Source organism: Ambystoma mexicanum, chromosome 1p, assembly GCF_040938575.1.
Source record: "Ambystoma mexicanum isolate Mex_15411 chromosome 1p, UKY_AmexF1_1, whole genome shotgun sequence".
NCBI classification, from domain to species: domain Eukaryota; kingdom Metazoa; phylum Chordata; class Amphibia; order Caudata; family Ambystomatidae; genus Ambystoma; species Ambystoma mexicanum.
In genome coordinates, this window is record NC_090921.1 from 1,148,947,006 (window position 1) to 1,148,970,205 (window position 23,200).

The following is a 23,200-nucleotide window of genomic DNA, read 5'->3' on the forward strand; positions in this document are numbered from 1 at the left end:
AGATACCTACTTCAGCCATGACACTTGTAACCCAAGTGGACCTCCTGCAGAAGGACAACTGGCATATTCAAGTGGCCCTGGTGATTCATTAATACTTATGTGTGCTATTTCCCAGACTCTGGGCTCAGGGAGTGTACATGCCAATTTTGGTACCATTTGCCCCATAGAGATGGCATGGGTGTAAATCCCACTTCATGACACCCTTTCTTCGCTGAGCACAGCAGAGTTCTGGCTAGGAATTTACCCCCAGGGAACCTCTACGGTGGTGGAATTGGGGGGCGTACCCATACTTGACTGCTTTTAATATACTTTAGGCTTGCAGAGGCCAAAACCTGTGCAGGAGATGTTTAAGAATCCCAACTCCTTTCTCAGATTCTAACCAGTGGGTTGGCCTTTTTGGACATTGGATTTACTTACCTGGCTAAGGTAAGACTGCTCAAGCTAAAGGGGCTTGCCCTATCATTTACAAAGCAACCTGTATTTTATGTTTAACCACTTTTCTCTCCATCTTCACTTGTCACTGTTTTGCCATTATTGAATTGCATAGAACTGTAAGTGTAAAGTATTGGTTAGTCAGACTTGGAGATTGCTTACTGCGTAGCTATATGTGTACGCAAGTGAGTGCTACAGCGTATAGTGCCCATACGTTTTATTTTCAGTGTATTAGTCTAATAAATAGAATACTTTATTTTTCCGTTTGGAACACTTACTTGAAAGTCTCCAAAGGTTAACAGCACTTCCACAACAAACCCCTGATCTTCCAAGTCTTTCTTACTGCTCAGCCTTTGTTATCTTGAGAGAGTTCGGCAAGGAAAACTGTGAATAGTCCTTGCTCAACACCTAGGTCGACATCTTGGAACCCTATGACAGACCTGGCTCTGAAAATCCCACCTAACAAAATGACTGCATCGCGAGGGCCTAAACCAATAGCATTTGATCACCAATTTGAAAAGGGATGAGGAGGGGCAGAGAGTTACTAAATCTATTCTTAAAATGTAGAAAAGGAGGAGATGCTGTGATGGAGGTGGGGAGTGAAGAGTTGTTAGGATTTTAGTATTTGTAAGGTTGTTTGATCACATTAACAATCAACTATTTTCTCAATAGTATGTTACCACATTCACGCAAGTACCAAATTTAACTTGAAATATATTCTCAATTGTGTGACGGTTCGGACATTAATCCAGAGTGGGAAGAGCAAACTTCTAAATTCATATCAGCTTCGCTTCACCTTCACTCATATTGCTGCCTATTCTGCTCCCCTAAGAGTTTTTCCGGTCCTCAGGGCCACTATAAAAACGAGCATGCATTCCAATGTCCTGATCTTCCTCAAACTTCCTTTTCACCAATTCAGCTTAATCACCACCCTTCAGGAAAGCAGCTTCTCCTATAGCTATTTCTCCTATAGCTATAACACCCATCTACTGTGAGACAGGCAGGGTATCAAGAGAGACGGACTCAAAAGATAGGTTTACAAAACCTTTATTTCTAAAAGGTTCCTGGGTTGGTGTAATGCCTAACTTGTGCCAACACTAAAGGGAGGATTCCCTTAACTGACGTTTCTAAGGGCAGTCAAAGTCTAGTAGTCCAAAAAAAAATCTGTCTGAATCTAAACCTAGGCTTACCCTCACTCTTTGACAAAAACTTGTTAGGAAGTCTTAACAGCAGAAACTGGTGGTTCAACAAAAATAGGAAACCAGGATTGGTTTCAGATGCTCTTCTCACCAAATGTAGGTTGATCAGCTACAAAAGGAAGAGTTCAATCAAAAGGGACTGTTCATAGGATCCTCTCCATAGTTCAAACAGTCTTTAAGGCCTCTGTGGGGTGCCCATCCGCAAGCTTCAATTCCTTCAGTAACACAAAATAATCAAGATTCCCCTCCGATAGGCCTCTTAGGGTTCCCTTCCCCAAACGTAGGCCTCTTCCAACTTCAAACACAAGTTCACTTCTTGAGCCTCTCACGGTTCCCTTCCCCAAGCTCAGACCCCTCTTGAGCTAAAAAGAAAGCAGGAGTTCAGTTTGTCAGGATGTACCTTCTTCCTCAAACAGTTCTTTCAAAGGGTTGGCATCAGAGGCTTTCGAACATGCCAGGTTATTTGCTCTTCCTAAGCGCGACCACTCCGCTTTAATCCCTCTCTTGTTTCCTGCTCTTAACTTTTACCTTCAGGGGCTTTCTGCACCCATTTTTGTTCCCCTGCGTTTTCTAGACTGCCTTTCTTGTGCCCACTGGCAACCTTTCGTGCCTTCTCCTGCACACTTGCACTCTCCTCTTTGTGCCCTGTCACCTTTCTTTCTCCTGCACACTTGTACTTTACCTTTCTGTGCCCACTGGCACCTTTCCCACTCCGCCGGGTCACTTGCACCCTTCTCTCGTTTCGTGTTGCTGGCACCACCTCTTTACTATAGTCCTTTTCCTTCACACGCTCCGATTTCTGACTTTATGTCGACCTTGTCATTTTTCATTCAACATTTGTGAATGCCGGTCTTTGCCCGACTATCAATAGAACAACTCAAGTTCTTTCTACAGCCGGTTTCCCCTTCACTCCCCATGTTATTCCTATGCCAAATATTGACTACTCCCCAGTTACCTCTTCCCCGTACCAGTATTTGTTGGAAATGGGGAGGTTGTGATTGTATGGGTTTGGAAATACCCCATGAAAGCGCAGGGAAAGGGTTTTGAGGTCGAATGGGAAAGGGGGAATACCATGCCTCACCTTTGCATGCTCTCCTCCCAATCCCCAGTGACCCTCCACTCAGGTGACCCTACCTCCATTTTCCACCCACAGGGTCGGGATCCAAAAGGGATGGCCCTTCCCTGGCCACCGGACTAGAGGATCCCAGGGGAGTAAATGGGGAGTACACCATCAGGTTTCTCACACTACAAAAAGAAGCCAATTGCCCTATCCCCATTTCAGATTTTAAAAAACAAGCGTTTCAAACCTTGAGTGTAGTAAAACAAGCAAATCACCTCTTGTGGATTAAAAATATGTATACAATGCCACACATCAAAACAATAACATCAGCCCCTTCAACAGTGCGGCCCATTTGGATAGAGGCCAAACAAAAGAACAAAATATACCAGAAGAACAAGTTACTTCTTACCTGGTAACGTTCTTCGATGGGATGTTCCTCAGACGTATTCCTTATCTTTGATGTTACCCATTCCAGCTTGCTGGCCTCGGAAATTTTCTCAGTAGAGGGCGCTGCGCGTCGGTATCCCTCAACAGCCTCCGTATCGGCGCCAACGTCATTGTACGTATAAATAGACTCGCGCAGAGTCCGTTGCTCAGTTCCGTTTTGAAGCTTACATTTGCTTTGCATGAATTGGTTATTAAACTTGGAGTGTAAGCTGCAACTACAAAGGAAGTTTTACTACGGGGATGGATGGGAGGGGCGATAAGGAATACGTCAGAGGAACGTCCCATCGAAAGAACATTACCAGGTAAGAAGCAACTTGTTCTTTGACGGGATTGTGTCCTCAGACGTATTCCTCATCCTTCATAGACACCCATAGCAGTAGTGTAAAGAGGAGGTGGGAGTAAAAATGAAATATTTCTCTTTAAGAATGTACAGAATGCAACACAGCTTTCCCAAATCTTGTCTCCTGGCTAGAGGAGGAATCCACGCTGTAAAATTTGGTAAAGGTATGTGCGGACGACCATATGGCAGCCACACATGTCTTTAATTGGAACCCCTCTTTGGAGAGCCGAAGAGGCTGCGATACCCCTGGTTGAATGAGCCCCAAGATGTTGAGGGGGTTCTTTTCCTGCCAATTTGTAGCATTCTAGAATGGTTAAAATGATCCACCTTGAAATGGTCCGTTTCGTGATTGGCAATCCTAATTTGTGCCCTGCATATCCTACAAACAATTGGTCTCGGCTTGCCTTATCCTAGCAAGTCTGCCAATATAAAAACTCAAGGCACGCCTTGGATCCAGCCTGTGTAATCTTTTTTCCTCTTTCCCTGCATGGGGAGGAGGATAGAACAAAGGTAAAGTAATTTTCTGAGTAATGTGGAATTCAGAGACCACCTCTGGAAGAAAATTAGGCTTCACTTGTTAAACAAACTTGTCTTTATGAAAGATTGTATGGGGAGGTTTGCAAGATAGAGCTTGTAATTCGCTCACTCTTCTGGCAGATGTTAGAGCCACTAGAAAGACGGTTTTAAGAGTGAGAAATCTTAATGAACAGGAATGGAGTGGTTCAAAAGGAGTACCCATCAGAAATTTTGAGACTAGATTTAGGTCCCACAATGGAACTTGAAAAGGCTTTGGGGGATAAACATTAGTTAACCCTTTCAGAGATTGGATTACCAAGGGTAATTTGAAATAAGAAGGCTCCTCAGCAGTTCGCTTAAAGATTGAGAGCGCCACGAGATAGCCCTTGGTTGTACCAATTTGAAGACCTGAATTTGCTAAGTAAAGCAAGAACGATAACACCATTGGTGTATTGCATGAAAAGGGTTCAATATTCTTTTCTCTACACCGGCTGCAAAATTTCTTCCAACGGCAGCGGTATAAAGTTTTTGTTGCTGGCCTTCTGGCTGAAAGCAACACCTCCATGACGTCATCCGGGAGATCCCAATCCTTGTATCTCAACCTTTCAGAAACCAAGCGTGAAGGTTGAGGGTTCTGATGTCTGGATGGAGAACCTGACCTCCCTTCTGCGAGAGAAGGTCCGCTCTTTGCGGAAGACAATTGGAGGGCAGATGGACATGTCCAGAAGGTCCGGGTACCACTTTGTCCTGGCCCATTCCGGGGCAATTAGGATCATGGCTTTCCGGAATCTTCTCAACCTCCTGATCATTTGAGGAATGACAGGGACTGGAGGAAACGTGTACACGAGTGGCAACTCCCAGTCCACTACGAACGCGCCTCCAAGATCTCCTCTTGGGGGAAATTCCCTTGAACAAAACTGATCGCACTTCCTGTTGATGCTGGTGGCGAACAGATCCACTTCAGGGATTCCCTAAAGGGTGAAGATCTCTTGAAGGACTTCCTGAGCTACCTCCCACTCGTGGGAAACTGTGCTATGCCTGCTCAGAGCGTCCGCCGTCAAGTTCTTCTCTCCGGCTAGGTGAACTGCCGATAGAGATTCTGTCTTGAATTGCCCCTCTGCACAGTGGCAGTGACCCTACGCCTCCTCTTTTGTTGAGGTAGTGCATGGCCACTGTGTTGGCCGTCATTATTAGGACATTCTTTCGCTGTACTGATGTCAGAAAAGCTTTCAGCGCTAGTCTGATTGCTCTCAGCTCCAACAGGTTGATATGTAGTCTGGACTCCAATGGAGACCAACGACCGCTGATGGTCCAATCGTTGGCATGGGCTCCCATCCCCGTGAGTGAGGCATCCGTGACTACCGTTATCTCTGGCCATGGTTGCCAAAACTGTTCTCCTTTCAAGATGTTCTACCGACAGGCCCACCACTGAAGGTCTCGAGCTACTCTGTCCGGGACTTGAAGGAGATCTGACATTCTTCCTGAGAATTGCGACCATTGGGTTCTTAGTGCCCACTGGAGGGATCTCATTCTCAGGCGACCCTCTAGCACTAGGAAGATGCAGGATGCCATGAGGCCTAGCAACCTCAAAAAGTCGAAGGCTGGTAGACGTTGGGCATTTTGAAACTTGGTGGCCATCTTTAGAATATCTTGAGCCCTCACCTTTGGTGGCGAGGCTTTTCCCAGGAAGTGTCCAGGACTGCTCCAATGAACTGGAGTCTCTGTGATGGTATCATCTGTGACTTCTTTAAGTTGAGGGAGAAGCCCAGCTTGTGAAGGAAGTGGCAGCCATAATCCAGATGGATCTGAGCTTGTTCAGAAGATATTGCTCCGATCAACCAATCTTCCGGGTAGGCGTAGACGTGGATCCCTTCCCTCCTTAGACTTGAAGCCACTACCGACATTAGCTTGGTAAAGACCCTCGGGGCAGAGGTCAGCCCAAATGGCAGAACTCGAAATTGATAGTGAAAGTTGCCAATTGCAAACCTCCGGTATTTCCTGTGTTTGAGATGGATTGGCACATAAAAATAAGCATCCTGAAGGTCTAGAGATACCAACCAGCCCTGAAGCTGGAGGGCCTGAAGGATCTGAGAAAGGGTTACCATCTTGAACTTGTCTTTCCTGAGGAATTTGTCAATTCTCGCAAGTCCAAGATGGGTCTTAATCCTCTGTCCTTCTTTGGTACTAGGAAGTAGGGGGAATAGCAACCATTGTTCCTCTCCGCTACGGGTACCGGTTCTATGGCACCCTTCTCTAGCAGGTCTACAATCTCTTGCATAAGGAGCAGAGTTGTTCCCCAGGGGACGACTGAGGAATGTGTAGGAAGGAAAGGCAGTAACCTTGGGCAACTGTCTCCAATGCCGAAGCATCTGACGTAATAGCCTGCCATTCTGCCAGATGTAATAGCCTGCCATTCTGCCAGATGTTGAGTTAACCTGCCCCCTACTCGTGTCTTGTGAGGGGAGACCTCAGAGGGGTTTAGAAGCGGCTGACGCAGATGCCGAAGGTAAAGTGGCACCTGCTGCTGCGACTTTTGTACCTTTGACCCGTCCACCACGGGTGAATCGTTTCTGGCCCCTTTGAGCTGGCTGTCCTCTGCCTTTTCCGAATGCAGAGTAAAAGCGAAAGGACCTACCCCTCCAGGAAGCTCCTGAGGGGCGATTCAGAGTCTGCCGGATTGCAGCCCCAAGAGATTTCGTTGCTGCCTTGGATGTTTGTAATCTCTCCAGACTGTCATCAGCCTTCTTACCAAATAAAGAAGTGCCATCATGGGCATGTTCAGAAGTCTGGCTTGTACATCTGGAGCAAAACCAGACTTCTGCAACCACGCAAATCTGCGGATTGTGGTACTTGCTGCCATGGCCCTGCTGATGCTGTCAGCAGAATCAATGCCTGTTTGAAGGGACTCGCACATTGCATCCTTTCCATCCCTGATGATGTTTAAGAATGCTTCCCTTTCTTCTCCTTCTGGGAGACAGTCAGCCACAGATGAAGCACACTCCCAAAGTGTATGGCTGAATCTTGCTAGCGTGCAAGTCGTGTTGATAGACTTAAGCGCCATGCTACATGCCGAAAATACTTTTTTTGACAAGGCATCAAATCTTTTATCATCCCTGTCCTGTGAAATAGTAGGGTATGCAACCTACTGTTAGATGAAGTTGCTGCTTGTACAACTAAACTCTCTGGAGTTGGATGCTTGCTCAGAATTCAGGATCTGAAGCTGATACCTTGTAATTAGCAGAAAGTGTTTTTATTTACTGCAGGGATAACTTCAGGAGTTTCCCAATTTGCAGAAATGTTTCTTTGCGTATGAAAAGGAACAACAGGATCCTCCTCTGACCTTTATCTAAAATATCAGTAAGGTCATCCTGCTGAAAAGAAGGTGTAGTAACACCCCATGAATTCATTTATTCTGGCCATTAGAATCCTATAAGGGGTCTCAGCATGCTCTCCATGGTCTGGTTTAGCAAACTCTACTTCTGGAGAAGTATCTAAACCACTTGCCTCATGTAGAGAGTCCTGAAGGTCTTTTAACCTGTTCTCCTCAGAGATTAATTCCTCTGGCATGGGTATTATAGTCCTTTGTAAACCAAAGGGTCTCATGGTCGGAATCCTCCCCTTCCTCATATATAGAGGACAAGGCTCTAAAGTAGTCAGACCTAGGATATGGTTTAAATTGGTTGTCACTGGCTGAGAAAACGTCGAGGTTATCGATGTGGAAGTCATAGGCTTCGACAATCCTGAAAAAGGGGTCGAGAAAGTTTGAAGGGACCTCGATGCACTCAAGAGGATCGGAATTCTACTCGGCGTCGAGATTGTCGATGGCATCGTCGACGTCATGGTCGAAGCTTTCGACACCTCTACTGTCTGTGACGTAGTGACAGTTGTAGGTTTGTCTTATCGGAGTCGACAGTGGCATCAATGCAACAGATTTATGCGAAGGACCCTTCAACAAAGGCGTTGATGACGCAGATTTTTGAGTCAAAGAAACCGTTGACGCGGTCTTACTGCCTTTACTCGAGGGTTCATGACGCTCTCGTCGAGTAGTTTCTCTTGCCGGGTTCAACGACTCGCAGGGTTTTAATTTTTTGGGTCTTTCACCTTTAGACATCTTTGAGGGGGGTTGAGGCTGCTTTCTCGAAGATGCTAAGCATTTTATTTTACGGAATTCCTCCCACTTAGCTGGCGAGCTGTGTTTCGTGGGGCAGGTGAGCCATTCTGGGGAGGTACAGGAAGAAGGAGATCTACGACGCCTCTTCTTAGTTGTTTTGATCTCGAAGACTGATGAGAACCGCTTTGAGATCTTGAACAGGAATGTTTCTTTTGACGACAAGGAGACGAATGTCTCGACTCAGTCGAAGAAACTTTCGAGGGAGTAGAAGTTTTAAAGCCCTTACCTCTTTCTAACTTCCCCATACGCTCCTTCAAGGCTTTCGCCGTCATGGACATACAGTCCTCGCATTCCGAACATTGATGCTCTGATCCCAGGCACCACAAACAGATCCTGTGAGGATCCGTTAGCCAACATTTTCTTCCCACAGTCACTACATTATTTGAAACCGGACCATGGAGTCGATGGTTCGGATGAAGAAGCCATCGTATTAAGGTAATAATCTTCGAAGAATAAGAAGGTTTTTCCTGAAGAAAGGAACTGAGCGTTACGTTTCCGAGGCCCACGAAGCGCGGAAAAACTGAACTGAGCAACGGACGCGGCGCGAGTCTATTTATACGCATGGTGACGTCGGCGCCAAGACGGAGGCTGTCGAGGGACATCAACTCGAAGGAAGTCTACACGCAACGCCCTCTACTGAAAAAAATTCCAAGGCCAGCAAGCTGGAATAGGTAACATCAAAGATAAGGAATACGTCGGAGGACACAATCCCTTTGAAGTAAGGATATGTGTGGACTGCGCCGGTGCAAGAACTAGGGAGGGAAATAAAAAAAACAAGCCAGGCCATTTCAGTATAAGCCTCAAAACTAAGGAACCTCCACCCCATCAACATCTGACTCAGCCCCTCGCTTCTACAGTTCAGAAAGGCGCTCAAGGCTCTCATCAAGAAATGGATCCTCCCCAACACCAAGGTCCATGTACCAACCACAACCCACCATACCATACCATAGACTGGGTGATCTGATCCCCCACGGTTTCATCGAGTGGTTATTTGTGCACCAACTGTTGACAAGTGCCCTCCCTCCCCAGTTTAGATCCCCACTCCCTTGTTTCACTGCTCCCCAACATGGTTCTTCCCCATAGGATTGTAAAACACTACTGGCCCCAGACCTAGCTTCGGGAAGCAATGAATACCCCAATAACAAAATGAAAGTTAGCCACTACAAGTCCAGAAGCAAACATGCAATTCTGTTCATTTTCAGCTTTGCACAGTAGATGAACTGAATTAAGTCCCTATGTCAAGAGTAAAATAGCCATATTGTTTGGAAATCATTGGGTGGAATCAACCCAAATCAAGAATGAAAGAGGTTCCTCCAACTGCCCTTTTCCATTTCCTAACAAGGCACATAGGTTATGGAACCCAGGTTATGAAACTAGATCAATTGTCATTGGCACAATCATGGGCACATTGTTTTGTAAATTACATTTTTAGAGAATAAAAAGGACATCTGTCAAGCAGTTGGCTTCATCGATGCTTGCTTTAGAAAGTCAGTCTAATAGATGCATAACAATGTCCTCACCTTCTTGTAGTTCTATCCCCTCCTCCGTCTCTTGTCCTTTCTCGTGGCTGGAAAATACAAAATGACATGTCAATCCAAGAATTAGCAAGTCAAATAGAAAAGAAAAAATATATAAGGATATCAGTACAAGATTTTCTTTTTTTCCAAAATTGTCTTTATTGGCCTTTTTTGAGTACAAACATGAGGTTTCAGAACATAGCAAGGTTTAAGGAGAGAAAACAGGTTTGTAGGATTATTTCCCATTAAAACATCACATATGCAATTTCAGTTCACATCAGGATTTAAGGACCGTGTCGGTTCAAGGTACAATTCAAAATTCTCAAAACATGCAATTAAAAAAAGAAACAAAATAAATTACATTTAAAAAAAAAAAAAAGCATAGTATGAATGCATCAAGAAGCAAGACAGGCAGATTCAAAGTTCAAACTAAATGTTTTTATTAAGTTAAATGTCAGGATGGAGTATGGCGTAACTGGCACTATACTAAGGTGGGAGTTCCCTAACTAAAGAAATCAAGGACAGTCAGTCAGAGTCAGTAAGTTAAACTTAAAGTCTGTGTGTCCAAAACCTAAAAACCTATACTTGGCCTCACAACTAACCTATACGTTGTGTAAAGATGTCAGTAACAAATGAAGTGTTCCAGATAAAGCACTGAGCTTCTTCCATCTCTAAGCTTACTTTCCATCGCCCCTTCCACAAATTCAAAGCAGTTAAAAAAGGCTGCAACACAATTCAAAAGGCCTTAGGGTTCCCTTCCCCAAGGCTGCAACACAGTTCCAAAAACAGGCATTGGGGTTCCCTTCCCCAAGGCTGCGACACGTTTAGCTTGCCAATGTATAATTAGTTTCAAGTCTCTGGCATAACAAGTTCCAGGTCACGTTGAACACCCTTCAGATTCAGGTACTGCAGATCGCTATTCTCCCCATTCACTTCAGCAATCTTGGTTACCAATAAGGAGAACGTTTCTTACCTGCAACTCATGTTCTCCAGCATTGGTATCTTTCATAGATTCACATGCTGTGAATATTCCCACTCATCAGGCTGGCAATCCTCTGTTACCTTTTGAGTCCCCTTTCTGTAAGCAAGAAAAACCTACATTTTGTAGCGAACCCCTTTGTTTTGGGTGGTTTTGGTCCCAAACAAGGGGACCTTGAGTAGTCCTAGACTAGACCCTCCTCTTCCCCGCAAATTCGGATCTTGTGGTTATAGAGGTGGAACACGTCGTAGTACCAGGTCTGGCTGGACCAGTTTGGCACAATCTGGATCACTTTGCAGGCGTGTGGCATGATCATCTGTATTCTGTGCAGAATTGGGAACAGCGGGAACGCGTATGCAAAGTAGATGTCCCATGGAAAATCAAAACACGTTTCCCAATGAGCCCTTTTGGAGTGTCCTGCTGGCGTACCTGGCAGACTTTCTGTTGTGGATTGTGGCGAACAGGTCTACTATTGGCTGCTCCAAGCGACAGGACAGCGACTGCAGCATCAAGGAGTTCAGTGCCCATTTGTGGCTTTGAGGCACTGGCCTGCTGAAGCTGTCCGCCGTTTGATTCTGCACCCCTGGAAGATGCCCAACAACAGGTCAGTTGGGCTTCCTTGGACAATGTCCTTGTTTTTCAGTATTGGCAGGAATTACTTAAACACCCACCAAACCGCTCTGAGTTCGAGAACATTTATATTTAGGGATGTCTCCTGGGCCATCCATAGCCCCCCTCGCATGCAATTGATCCACATGAGCACCCCACCCCTGGAGGGAGGCGTCCCGTCCGTCACCAGCATTTTGTTGGGCGTTGGGTTCTAGAATGTTTTTTTCCTCTGCGGACATTGGCCTTTCAAAATCAGAAAGGATTAGGTAAAAATGAAGTTTTAACCCTCAGAACAACCTTTTCTTAATTGGAGATCATAAAGGGTGGATTGGATGACAGTTCTCTTCTTTCTAGTGCCTGCAATTCACTCACGCTACAGGCTCAGTTTAATGCTACAAAGAGAATAGTTTTAAATATCTTTAATGGACATGAATGTAAAAGGTTCAAAGGATGCACACGTTAGATGTTAGTACCAGATTAAGGTGCCAAACTGGAACCTGGAAAGGAGATGGGGGGACCGAAACATTGGTGAGCCCCTTTAGAAATTGCTGCACTAGTGGAATTTTGTTCTTCTGACAAGCGTTTAAAGATGGTTAGAACCGCCAAATAGCCCATAATAGTTCCAACTTAGAGCCCCAAATTGGCTAAGGAGAGTAGAAAGGATAATACCTCTGGTGTTTTGCACAGAAAATGGTCTACATTCTTTACTTTGCATCAGCTGCAGAATGTGTCCCAACAGCAACGGAACAAGAAAGCAAAATCTCCATTACATCATCCGGGAGAGATCCCAATCCTTGTATCTCAACCTCTCAGAAACCATGACTTCTGGATGGAGAACGCGACCATCCTGTCGCGAGAGAAGGTCCTCTCTTAGTGGAAGACATATTGGAGGGCACATGGACATGCCTAGAAGGTCCGGGTACCACGTCCTCCTGGCCCAATCTGGGGCAATTGGGATCATGCGTTTCCCAAACTTTCTCAACCTCCTGATCACATGAGGAATGACGGGGACTGGAGGAAACGCGTACAGGGGTGGAAACTCCCAGTGCACTACAAACGCGCCTCCTAGAGTTCCTCTCTGAGGAAGCTCCCTGGATCAGTACAGTTTGCACTTCCAGTTGACACTGGTTGCGAACAGATCCACTTGAGGGGCTACACAAGGGGTAAAGATCTCTTGTAGGACTTCCTGAGCTACTTCCCACTCGTGGGACACTGCTCTGCCTGCTCAGAGCGTCCACCGCTGTGTTCTCTTCTCCAGCAAGGTGAACTGCAGATGGAGAGATTTATTCTTGAATTGCCCAGTAGCAGAGCTCCATTGCTTCTCTGCACAGTGGTAGTGACCCTAAACCTCCTTGCTTGTTGAGGTCGTACATGGCCATTGTTATCCGTCATTATCAGGACATTTCTTTCCCGTACAGAGGGCAGAAAGGCCTTCAGCGCTGGTCTGATTGTCCTCAGCTCCAAAAGAATGATATTTAGTTTGGACTCCGATGGAGACCAACGACCGCTGACTGGCAGTTCGTTGGTGTGGGCTTCCCACCCCATGAGTGAGGCGTCAGTCACTACGGTCATCTCCTGCCATGGTTGCAAAAAGGGTTCTCCCTGCAAAATGTTGTCATTGCAGGTCCACCAAACGAGATGCTGTGCAACCCTGCTTAGAACCTGAAGTAGGTCGGACATGTTTGAGAACTGGGACCATTGTGGTTCTGAGGGCCCACTGAAGGGATCTCATTCTCAGACGGGCTTCTGATACCAGAAAAATGCAGGATGCCATGAGGCCGAGCAACCACAAAAGAATCTTAGGCCGGGAGATGCTGGGCATTCTGAAACCTGGAGACCATCTGCAGAATTTCTTGAGCCATCACCTCCCGTCAATTTCCCTTCGCTCCTTCAAAGCCTTTCCGGTCATTGACTGGCACTTAGAGCAGGCCGAGGGCTTATGCTCCACTCCGAGACACCACAGACAAACTCAGTGTAGGTCTGTTAACGACATTCTCGAATCACATGCTTAACACTTCTTGAACCCCGTCTTCGGGGTAGTCCGTGTCGAAGAGGACATTACCTAAGAACAAAGGAAGCACACCTAGTTTCTCGAAGCGATAGTTTACGCGGAAAAACTAAACTGAAGCCATTGGGCACTGCGCGTGCTATATATGGCTTTGATGATGTCATCCTCGAAGAACATCGAGTCGACTGCCTCGACGCACAGCGCCCTTTTGCCAGAATTTATGTCCCAAAGCAGCCGAAGCTGGATATGGAATTTCAAAGATGAGGAATACGTGGGAGGACAATCCATTAGAAGTGAGACATTTTGGTGCATTTTCTGGCGGGTTGTACCTTTTAGCGAGGCGACCTTTGACTGCTGGGGTTGAAATGGGTGTTTCATTGTCTTAAGACCCTCTTGCCAGACGTGGTCAAGGATAGGAATTGAGACGACCGCTTTCCTCCTCTTTCCCAAAGGGTCAAATAAAAAGCACTCACTTCTTAGTTGCCTAATCGGGAGCCCGCCTTCCTTGTAAAGAGCATAATTACTTTCCTTTGAATTGCTGTTGTATGAATTGCTGTTGTAGCCACAATGCAGTGCGTTTGTGACCGTTTTGTTCCTCCCTTCCTCTTGCTTATTCTCTGACCCCCTCCCAACCCACCCCTGCTGCCTGATTGGACTTTCTGCCCCTCTTATTAGACACTTGTAAGGCAGACCTCTGCCCACTGCAGCCCCAAGGCGAGGGGCCCCAAGGCTAAGGGCAGCTCCTCAGAAGCAGCTCCACATGGTATCAGCCGGGGAATCAAGAAGCCTGCAGCCGTCCACCTGCTGCGACTGACCAGGTAGGTGTAGTGGGGTCAAAGGGGGTGAGGGGGGCAGCAATCGCTGCACCCCACTAAACTGACACACCCCTCTAATTACTCTATTAACATATTAAACAGTGTTGCCTGGCCATATGTCTAGGAAAGTTCACATTTCCTTTTGTACGTTGCCGTTTGTACTGAAACTAGGCCTTTTCCCCGGCCCCCCTTTTTAATTTTTTTTTTTTAAAGTCAAATCTGGGTGCTTTTTATAATGCGCTCCCCCCCACCCCCACCCCCACTTTTGTCCACACTGCTCCTGCGCTCCCCTGTGGACACCTACTTGTCTCCTGTGTGAACGCTCCCCTCTGTTGCCTCCTGTGGTGCTTGGTTTTAGGACTGCTTTTTTCCTCCCTCATGCTCCTTTCTTGCCACTCCGCACCCTCTATGGTGCTGCCAATCTCTCCCATCTTCTCAAACTGCTACTCTTTCTCCTTTCCTATCCCTCCCACCAAGTCTGGTAGGAAAATGTTCAAGAGGGATACCCTGGCCTCTCCATCACCGATACCCACATCAGCGTTTCCTCCAGACAGACCCTAACCAACATCCTCTGTCGGTTCCCTATCCAGACCGATGAGCCCCTCATATGGTCCCGGCTCCCTCTCTCTCTCCCATCTCTTCCTCAGCATTAATGGTGGCACTCGGTGGGAGGTCCTCTTGGCCTCCTTCCACTCCTCCGAGACCATCATTACTGTATCTGAATGGCACCGTCCTTGTCCAGGGCCCTCAACCCAATCACTTTTTCGATAGGCGTCTCTGCCTCTTAACTTCCTTCCATCTCCCACTACTCCTACCAGCACCTCACTGGCTCCTCTGCAAGAACCTCATTCTGCTGCCTCTCTGGCACCTTCAGTCTCCTCTGCGGCTACTATGCCACCACCTGCTACCAGCTCTGCCCACTCCCGAGGCCCCTTCATCACCTCTGCTAGGTGTCCTTCAAGCCTGTAACCCACCCCGGAAGTCCAGAAATGCAGGTGCAGGGTGGCTTAGAGGAAGAGGGCTTTGGGTGCATCCTCTGCAGACTGGACAGAAGCAATTGCCAAAGGCAATTACAGAGACTGTCCTGTCCAAGAAGAGTCCACATCCAAGCCCACGTCGTTGCAGCCTCTAACAACACAGCCCAACACTTTAAAATCTGCAAGGAGCTGGCAATCATTCTACAGTCTCTACCCTATGTTCCCTCCGAGGCCCTCTGTACGGCTCTGGCTTCTCACTTCACCATTAAAACTCAGGACATCTTGTCCTTGCTTCCTCTTCCTAGCCGCTTCTCGCTCTCCACCCACTTTCTCCTCTTTCTCTCTCAAAACACCAGACTGTTTCTAGACAAGTCCAATCTATGAAAGTGTTGTCCAAAAAGGTGCTCCCCCGCTCCTCCAGAACCATCAAGGACTACATTGACACCTTGGCTCCAGACTTCACCGATTTCTGCAATCACTCTTTTGCCACTGGATCCTTCCCTTTCTCCTTAAGCAGTCCCTTGTGCACACCCTCCGTAACCAGTCTGCTGACCCTACAAACCATCGCCCGATCTCTTTCCTTTCCCGGGCAAACGCCTGGAATAGATGGCCATATCCCAGCTTACTCTACACACTGAATCTGTTGGTTGTCTCCATGACCATCAGTCTGCCTTCAGAGCAGCCAGAGGCATGTAAACTGCTCTCCTGAATACCAGTGAAGATCTGCTCTCTAATCTGGATTACAGCCTTCCTTCTCTCCTCATCCTCCTGGATCTTTACTCTGCATACAGTCAATCATGTCATCGTGTCTGCGAGAAACTAGGCATCACAGGTCGGACTCTGAAGTGGTTGACCTCCTTCCTCCTGAACACACCCTCTCCTCAGGTCCAACTTGGATCCCTTCTCTCCACATGTGGGGTTCCCTAGGGCTCCAACCTCTCTCTCTGGCTCTTCAAGGTCTACTTGGCCCCTTTGGCCCACCTGATCTCTACCTTCTCCTCTAACTTTCAGTGTTATGTGGAAGACACTCGGCTCTCTTTCATGATCCCTTCAACATCCTCTTGCTCATTCCCGACTAACCGCGATTCAGGATTTGTGTGCCTCCAATGATCTCTGCCTTAATACCAGCAAGACTGCGATTGTTTCCATTGGGACCCCCCTGCTCACGCATTCCCTCCCTCCCTCCCTCACTCAGGCAGCCCTCCATGGGCCTTCTTCCTTCATCTTCCTGTGAGGCATGAAACCTTGGAGTCATCTTCGATTCCACTCTTTCCTCGCCTCACATCACAGACCTTACCAAGAAGGCCCACTACCAGATGCACCTCATCAGAGGTATTCTTCCTTTTCTCACTTTCCCCCAGAGACTCACTGTCGCCAGAGCCCTGGTTCTCTCTATGCTGGACTAATGCAACAGTCAAGAGTTTGCTAATTAAATGCTCTAGATTAGTCAACAAACCTATTTGCTTAGCAATGGTATACTAATATTTTTAATGTTACCAGAATTTGTTTGTACCCAAGACATAAAACAAGCAGCAATACAGCATTTTTGTGTACCACTTTAGTGAAAAGAGTCAGGCCTTGCAAATTATGCTAGACATTCAGGGCTAGAAACTTAGTTTACTGTCTCAACCTAAGAGAAATGGACTCACCGTTGGCAACAGATGACAAAATGTAAATGCGCTTTCTGTAAAATGGTGTAAGTTACCAAAAAACTCACTTTATGTTTAGCATGCTGCTGCCACCCAGATGCCAGCCATGCACAATTAAACTTGTATTTGACATTTATTGCAAAGTAAATATTAAATAAAAGTTCAAAACCTCTTCTGCAAATGTTACTCGTCCATCATAAAATCTACTAAATTATGCGAGTGGGCAAGTAAACTCTGAGTGCCCTGGATTGAGCGTCTGTAAAAGTTTAGCTCCATGAATGGACACAAATAGCTACAATAAAAAGGCTCTGAAAACATTTTGCCCACCATGTTTATGCTGTTATACAAGGCCATCATAATCATAGTGCAACTTAAGGCCTACGAGCGATTTGGCGCGTTAAGAATTAAAATAAATAGAGCAAAGTGAGCTCTGGAGGTTAAATACAATAGATGGTATTGCAGCAGATCTGTAGATGTACAGACCGGATGGAACTATTGATTGCGACTTTGCATACAAAAAAGGTAGTTAGTTTTGTGCATTCATTGTGTAAGAGGAAGGAAAGTAAGAGACTAAGCAGAGAGGATGGCACAGCAGGCAGAGAAAAGGACACACTAGTTGGAAAATTGTAGTTTGTGGCCATTCTCACTTTCAGATCTAAAGCAACAGGGTGATCAAACTGAAAATAAAGGAGTATAGGTTCAGCTCATGGGCTGAGAACCAGTTGCAGTTGTATAAAACCAGTAGGTCACAGAACTAGATGTGACAGATGTATTTGGCTGTGTAATCCTGTATATTTTCGAATATTTACAGGATGAATCTTCCCCAATAAAATGAAATCTAGTAGACACTGAGATTTAGATGTACTAAAACTTTACTGTAAAGCATGGATATACTGCAATGTTTTACAGTAGCAATTATGCATTATGTAAGGAATGGAATTGCATGAATGTCTTTTAAAAAATATAAAGTTAACACGTTCTGGTCTTTGCCAGCCAGGATATAGTTGGCTTAATAAACAGGGTCATCCCAATTACTTCTGGCTTATTTGAAGAAAATAAATTATTTGCATGCAAGCTTTTGGCACTTGGAGATGATTACTGCAGTGAACAGATGAAAAAAAGGTGGCGAGAGGCCAGAGGGCAAAAGAGGAATGCAGGGTGAGCTGTCACTGAACAGGGCAACTTAAATGTTTGCTACACAAGTGTCTATTCAATTAGCAAACCTACAGAATTGCATAGCAAATTGCTATATGACACTGCTTATTTTATGCCTTGCAGCCTCTTTCTCAATCTGCCTTCCTCTACTCCCCGCCCTCTGCAACTAATCCAGAACAGGATTGCGAGACTTATTCTTGGCCTCAAACCCAGGGATCGTATGTCTCTAGCCCCGAAATCTCTCCACTGGCTCCCGGCGGAGGCAAGGATCACGTTGAAGACCCTCTGCATCGTCCACAAGGCTTTCTGGGGCCGGGGCCCACATTACATCCAACCTCTCTTCCAAAATACCTCCTCGCCACTCTTTGCATGACTTCATAGTAGTGTTGCAGGGTACGTCCACATCTGTATCCGACAGATTCCCCTTCTTCAGGGACTGATCACACTAGTGGTGAAACGGTGCGACTCCTTTTGCATGAGGGCGAGGTCAGCGCTGGCGATTTACTTCGCCCCTGCGGACCGGTCGAAGCTCGGAGGATGGGGGGTCATGCCAGAGGAGACCAACCTGGATTGCAAGAATCCTGTGGAGGACATTGCTGATCTTCCTTGTGATGCAGATCTGGGTCTGGAGGAGAGTGTTGCAGCACTGCTGGTTTGTTGCAGAGGTGGCAAGGCCAGTAACAATGGCCTCATTAGTGATGCGTGAAGCTGGGTCATCACACTCTGCAGCGAAGAGAATACCTGTACGGATCGTAAGGCTGGCAGGCTGGTTAATAGTGCCCGCCTTTCCCTTTGTTGGACTTCCAAGTGGGTGGACCCTGAGAGTGGTGCTGGGCCTGCCTCTTCCGGAGGTTGCCTAGCTAATTGGCCTTCCTCCGGAATGCATCTCCCTGGTGATGGTGGCATGGATGGTGTCTCCTCTTGTATCATAACTGTTCCAATTCGGACCTTCCTGCTTGCTGATGTTGTGCCTCGAAGTCTGTTGATTTCGTACTGTAATATCTCCTCCAGAATTACATCGGAGTACTGAATAGGGGAGACATGACCCATGGGTTGACCAGTTGACAGTTGGTGAAGGTGTCAGCTTGTTTGGCAGAGGGGGCTTTTGTTTCTCTGTCGCCGACGACAAACAGTCCTTTCCTGGTTTAAGTCCTGGGGATTTCTCTTTCCCCACTGCGGTCATTGTAGGCAGAGATGAAGTGTCTGTGCGGTTTTTTCCCCATGTGTTTCTTCATTGACGAACCTGCCTAGTAGAGCAGCAGACAAGCTGGTTTCGTGGAGCGTTGTGGACGAGCTGGTTTCGTGGAGCGTCGTCGAGGGGCTAGATGCCCTAGGTTTGGTCGGCGAGCTGCCCTTGTGTTTGTGCTTAGTCGTCGACGGGCACAATTTATGTGCCTTTTGTTGCTCTTTCTCCGGCGACAAGGTTGAAGTGTGCTTATGCATCTTCAGTGCCTCGACGGGCTTGGTCGACGATTGTAAGCACTCGGTTAAGGCTGTGGTGGTTTTAACTAACCCTCGGGGGTTTCGGGTGTTCCCTGTGAACCTCCCCCCCCCCACACCCCTGCCCACTCTGTACCCAGGGGTGACTAGCAAGATTGTCATCTCCCACTGACCTTGACTTATGCCTGCGTTTCCACTTCTCCGTCGATTTGCCACCTTCTGTCTCAGACTTCCGTCCTGGTGACAGCGGACCTTTTCCAGGTGATGGTGGCCCCTCCGTTCCCTTCGATGGCCTCTACTCTTCCCACCGCCAATGTCTCGTAGCCAGGGGCGACTGTGCTTTGTCTTTTTCGACGGCCGCTCTTCTGACCTGGCTCTTTCCCCTGGACCGCATTAGTTTCCCCCGGAGGAGTGGCCATGCTTTTGGTCGATTCGACATCAGAGGGGTACTCTGGGCAGTTCCTCTCATTGAACCAGCAGACCATCCTTCTGAGTGTCTTGGAACTGAGAGGATGTCCTCAGCTTTGTCACACGAGACAAATTATTCTGAAATCTAAATTACAGAGGTACTTCCGCAATGAAGGTTTAAAACCAGCTGTCGAGTGAAGTTAGTACTGTAATTTTGGAAGGAGCCCATTGCTGGAGAAAGTGCAGTAATCGGCCTACTGAGGTAGCAGTTCTTTTTTTTCAGATGCTGCCATAGCCCATATTTAATACCACCAGAGGTTAAAGTCTGGTTCTAATACACTGTCATTGTTATTCTAGCTGCCACCAGCGGGTGTTTCATCACTCTTCGTGCTACTGTAAACCATCTAAGTTTTTGCTGCACTCTGAAGATCTTTCTTGCCTAAATTCATTTTTTCCTCTTGCACCCTTGAACCCCAGAGTAGCGTAAAGATGCCATTTGTTTGGCGAATGCTGCGCTTAACAAATTTTAACAGGGGAGAAGAGTGCGAGCAATGTTATGGGTAACCCACCACACCCTTAGCCACATCACCTAGGAACACTGCCAGAGGGTTAAGAGGGAGCTGCCTTCCCATAACGTTTGTGTGAGCGGACCAGACCTCAACCTTCGAACGAGACCACTTGTGGACCATAGTTCCTTGCTCCCCCAAACCCTCTCCAACAAAGAGGTGATATGGCAGTTTTAAACTTGTGCAAGCGTGTGGGGTATAAATACTATCTGTAAAGAATCTTGAACAACAAGGCATACAACAAGCGGTATCGCATCACAGTTTGCAACACAATTTTCTCCTCGGCTGAGCAGGTGAATGCAGCAAGGTACTCTTGGCTTTTGCATTGACCTCCAGGGCATTTTGAATCTTGCTGCCGCCTTGGTTTTGTATTTTGTGCCCTCTGTGCCTGCCCGTGTCCCCGGTTTCCTCTCTGTCTCCTTTCCCCTCCTTCCCTCCTGCCTCCTAGGCCACTCCCCCTCCCCAATTGGCCTTTCCTCCCTCATCACTGACCTTCCTGGGGCAGCCCCCACGGCTAAGGGCCTCTAGGCAAAGGGCGGCTCCCATCTAGGCCGCTCCTGGTTGTGTCTGCAGGTGTCGCAGGGGACGCCAGCTGCCAGCCACCTTCCCTCAGACTTCCCTGCTTACCCCCTTCCGCCTACAGATGGTTTTCCCCCCTGTTTATAATGCACTATATCAGTATTTAAAATTGCATTTTGAAACCCAAGCCTTTCTCCATCTATTCTGGATTCTCAAAAAGTGGTTTGTTCCCCCCGGTCTTAAAACGTGCATTTGGATAATTCTTAATCCAGAGTGTTGTCTTGTTCTATTGCTCAACCTAATTGCCTCTCGCTGTCTTGTCTGCATGCACCCTGCCCGGTGTCCTTCCCTAGTGTTCCCCTCTCCCTTTCTACTCTATGGTGTTCTCTGTCTCTCATACCTTTTCTAACTGCTTCTGCATTGACCATCATGCCCTCCTCACGAAATCTGGTAGGAAGAAGTTTAAAAAGGACATCCTGGTCTCCAACCCTGGCCTCCCTATCGCTGACGCCTATATCAGTGCCTCGTCCAAGGAAACTCACCGACATCCTCTTTGTTGTTTCAGACTTATGGACCCTACATATGGTCTGTGTGCTCTCGCCTCTCTTCTTCTCCCATTAATGGCAGCACCCGGTGGGATGCCCTCCTGTCCTCCTTCCATTCCTCCAAGGTCATCATTAATGTTTATTCAAATGGGACCGTCCTGGTCCAAGGCCCTCACGCCTACCTTCACCTCTTTGATAGACTTTACCTGCGCCTCATCAATTTCCTTTCTTCTCCTGATGTCCCCTCTCCTCCCTCCACGGCCTCCTCACCTCCCCCCGCTGCCTCCTCCTCGGCTACCTTGCCCTCTCACTCCTACTCTCAATGCCCTCGGTCTCACCGAAACATCGTTCACGGCCACCTGTCACAAGCTTTGACATGCTCCTCCCTGACGGCTACAAGATCCTCTCCGTGCCCAGGTCCAACCGCTCTGGAGGGGGTGTAGCCCTGATCTTCCCCGAGTGGATTCCTGCCTGTCATTCCTACACAGGCCTACTCCTCTTTTGAATGCCTCGTCTGCAGGCTCTCTCTCCCTCCCTCCCTCCCTCCCTCCCTCCCCCCCCTAGCCATTTCCTTACTGTGGCTACTATCTATTGGCCACCTAGTCAGATCTCCTCCTTCCTCTGAGTGGGCGGACCTCTCCTCCTCACTCCTGGCATCGACCACTCAACTCTTCACCATCCACCTGGTTGCCTCCTGTCCTCCCTCTGGTCTCTATTGCGACCTCTGCGACTCTCTATTCTCCCCTCTGGCCCGACTCGCTCTGTATGCCACACTCTGGATGTTCCGATCTCCTCAGACCTTCCCCTTTCTGTCCCTCTCACTACTCCTCTCTCCTGGAGTGATAACTTTCTCCTTTCCTCCCATCTCACCCTCTCTACCCCCACAGGCCAAGCCACTTCCATCACTGCTACCCACCTTCTCGGTCATCCGACCCATGAAGCGCGTATCAGTTGAGGCTTTCGCCGCCCCTTTCTCACACCCCTCCCCCTTTGGCTGACTCTCCACCCCTGACACAGCCCTCTCCACTCTGATATATCTGATACTCTTGATATCCTTTCCCCTGTCTAGAGGATCCGCCTGAAGCCCAAAGCCAAGTGCAACTCCTGGTACGACCCAGACCTCGTAACCCTTAAACGCAAGTGCAGGGTGGCCGAGAGGAAATGGTGAGCTTCTTGTACATCCCCTGACAAACTGGTATGCCACCTGCCCCAAAGGCTCTCTGTCCTCACCAAGAAGAGAGCTCATATCCAAGCTGCGGCTCGGCGGCATCTAACAAATTGGCTGAACTCAAAAATCTGCAAGGAACTGGCCAATCCTGTCGCAGTCTCTACATCTCCATCCCTACCCAGGCCCTCTGCACAGCATTGGCTTCTCACTTCATCTCTAAAACTCAGGACATCTTGTCCTCACTCTCCTCCTCCCCCCCTCCCTATACTCCCTGCTCTTTCTATGGCCCTTCTGCAGCCACTCCTCCTCCCTCCTTCTCTGCCTTTCCCCTGTTCTCCGCAGACAAAGTTTCTAGACAAGTCCGATCTATGAAAGTCTCGTCAAAACAGGTTCACCCCTGTTCCTCCAAAACCATCAAGGACCACATGGACACCCTGGTTCCTGCGCTGGCCGACTTCTGCAACCACTCCTTCGCCACTGGAGTTTGCCCATCACCCCTGAAGCACTCCCTTGTGCACCCTCTTTTTAAGAAACCCTCTGCCGATCCCTCCTGCACGGCTAACTACTCGCCCATCTCCATCACTCCCTTCCTAGGCAAGCTCGTGGAGCAACTGGCCATCTCCCAGCTTAATCTCCACACTGAATCTGTTGGCTGTCTTCACGATCATCAGTCTGGCTTC

General features: G+C 47.6%; 1 protein-coding gene across 2 annotated transcripts in view; it reads right to left on the reverse strand.

The window, feature by feature from the left end:
* The window catches only part of USF2 (upstream transcription factor 2, c-fos interacting), a 411,291-nt gene that overhangs the window by 360,933 nt on the left and 27,158 nt on the right, over window positions 1–23,200 (reverse strand). For both annotated transcript variants that reach the window (XM_069604824.1, XM_069604823.1), the window contains exon 2: window positions 9,686–9,732. In XM_069604824.1, coding sequence (XP_069460925.1) covers window positions 9,686–9,732 — 47 coding nt within the window. The remainder of the gene's footprint in view (window positions 1–9,685; window positions 9,733–23,200) is intronic.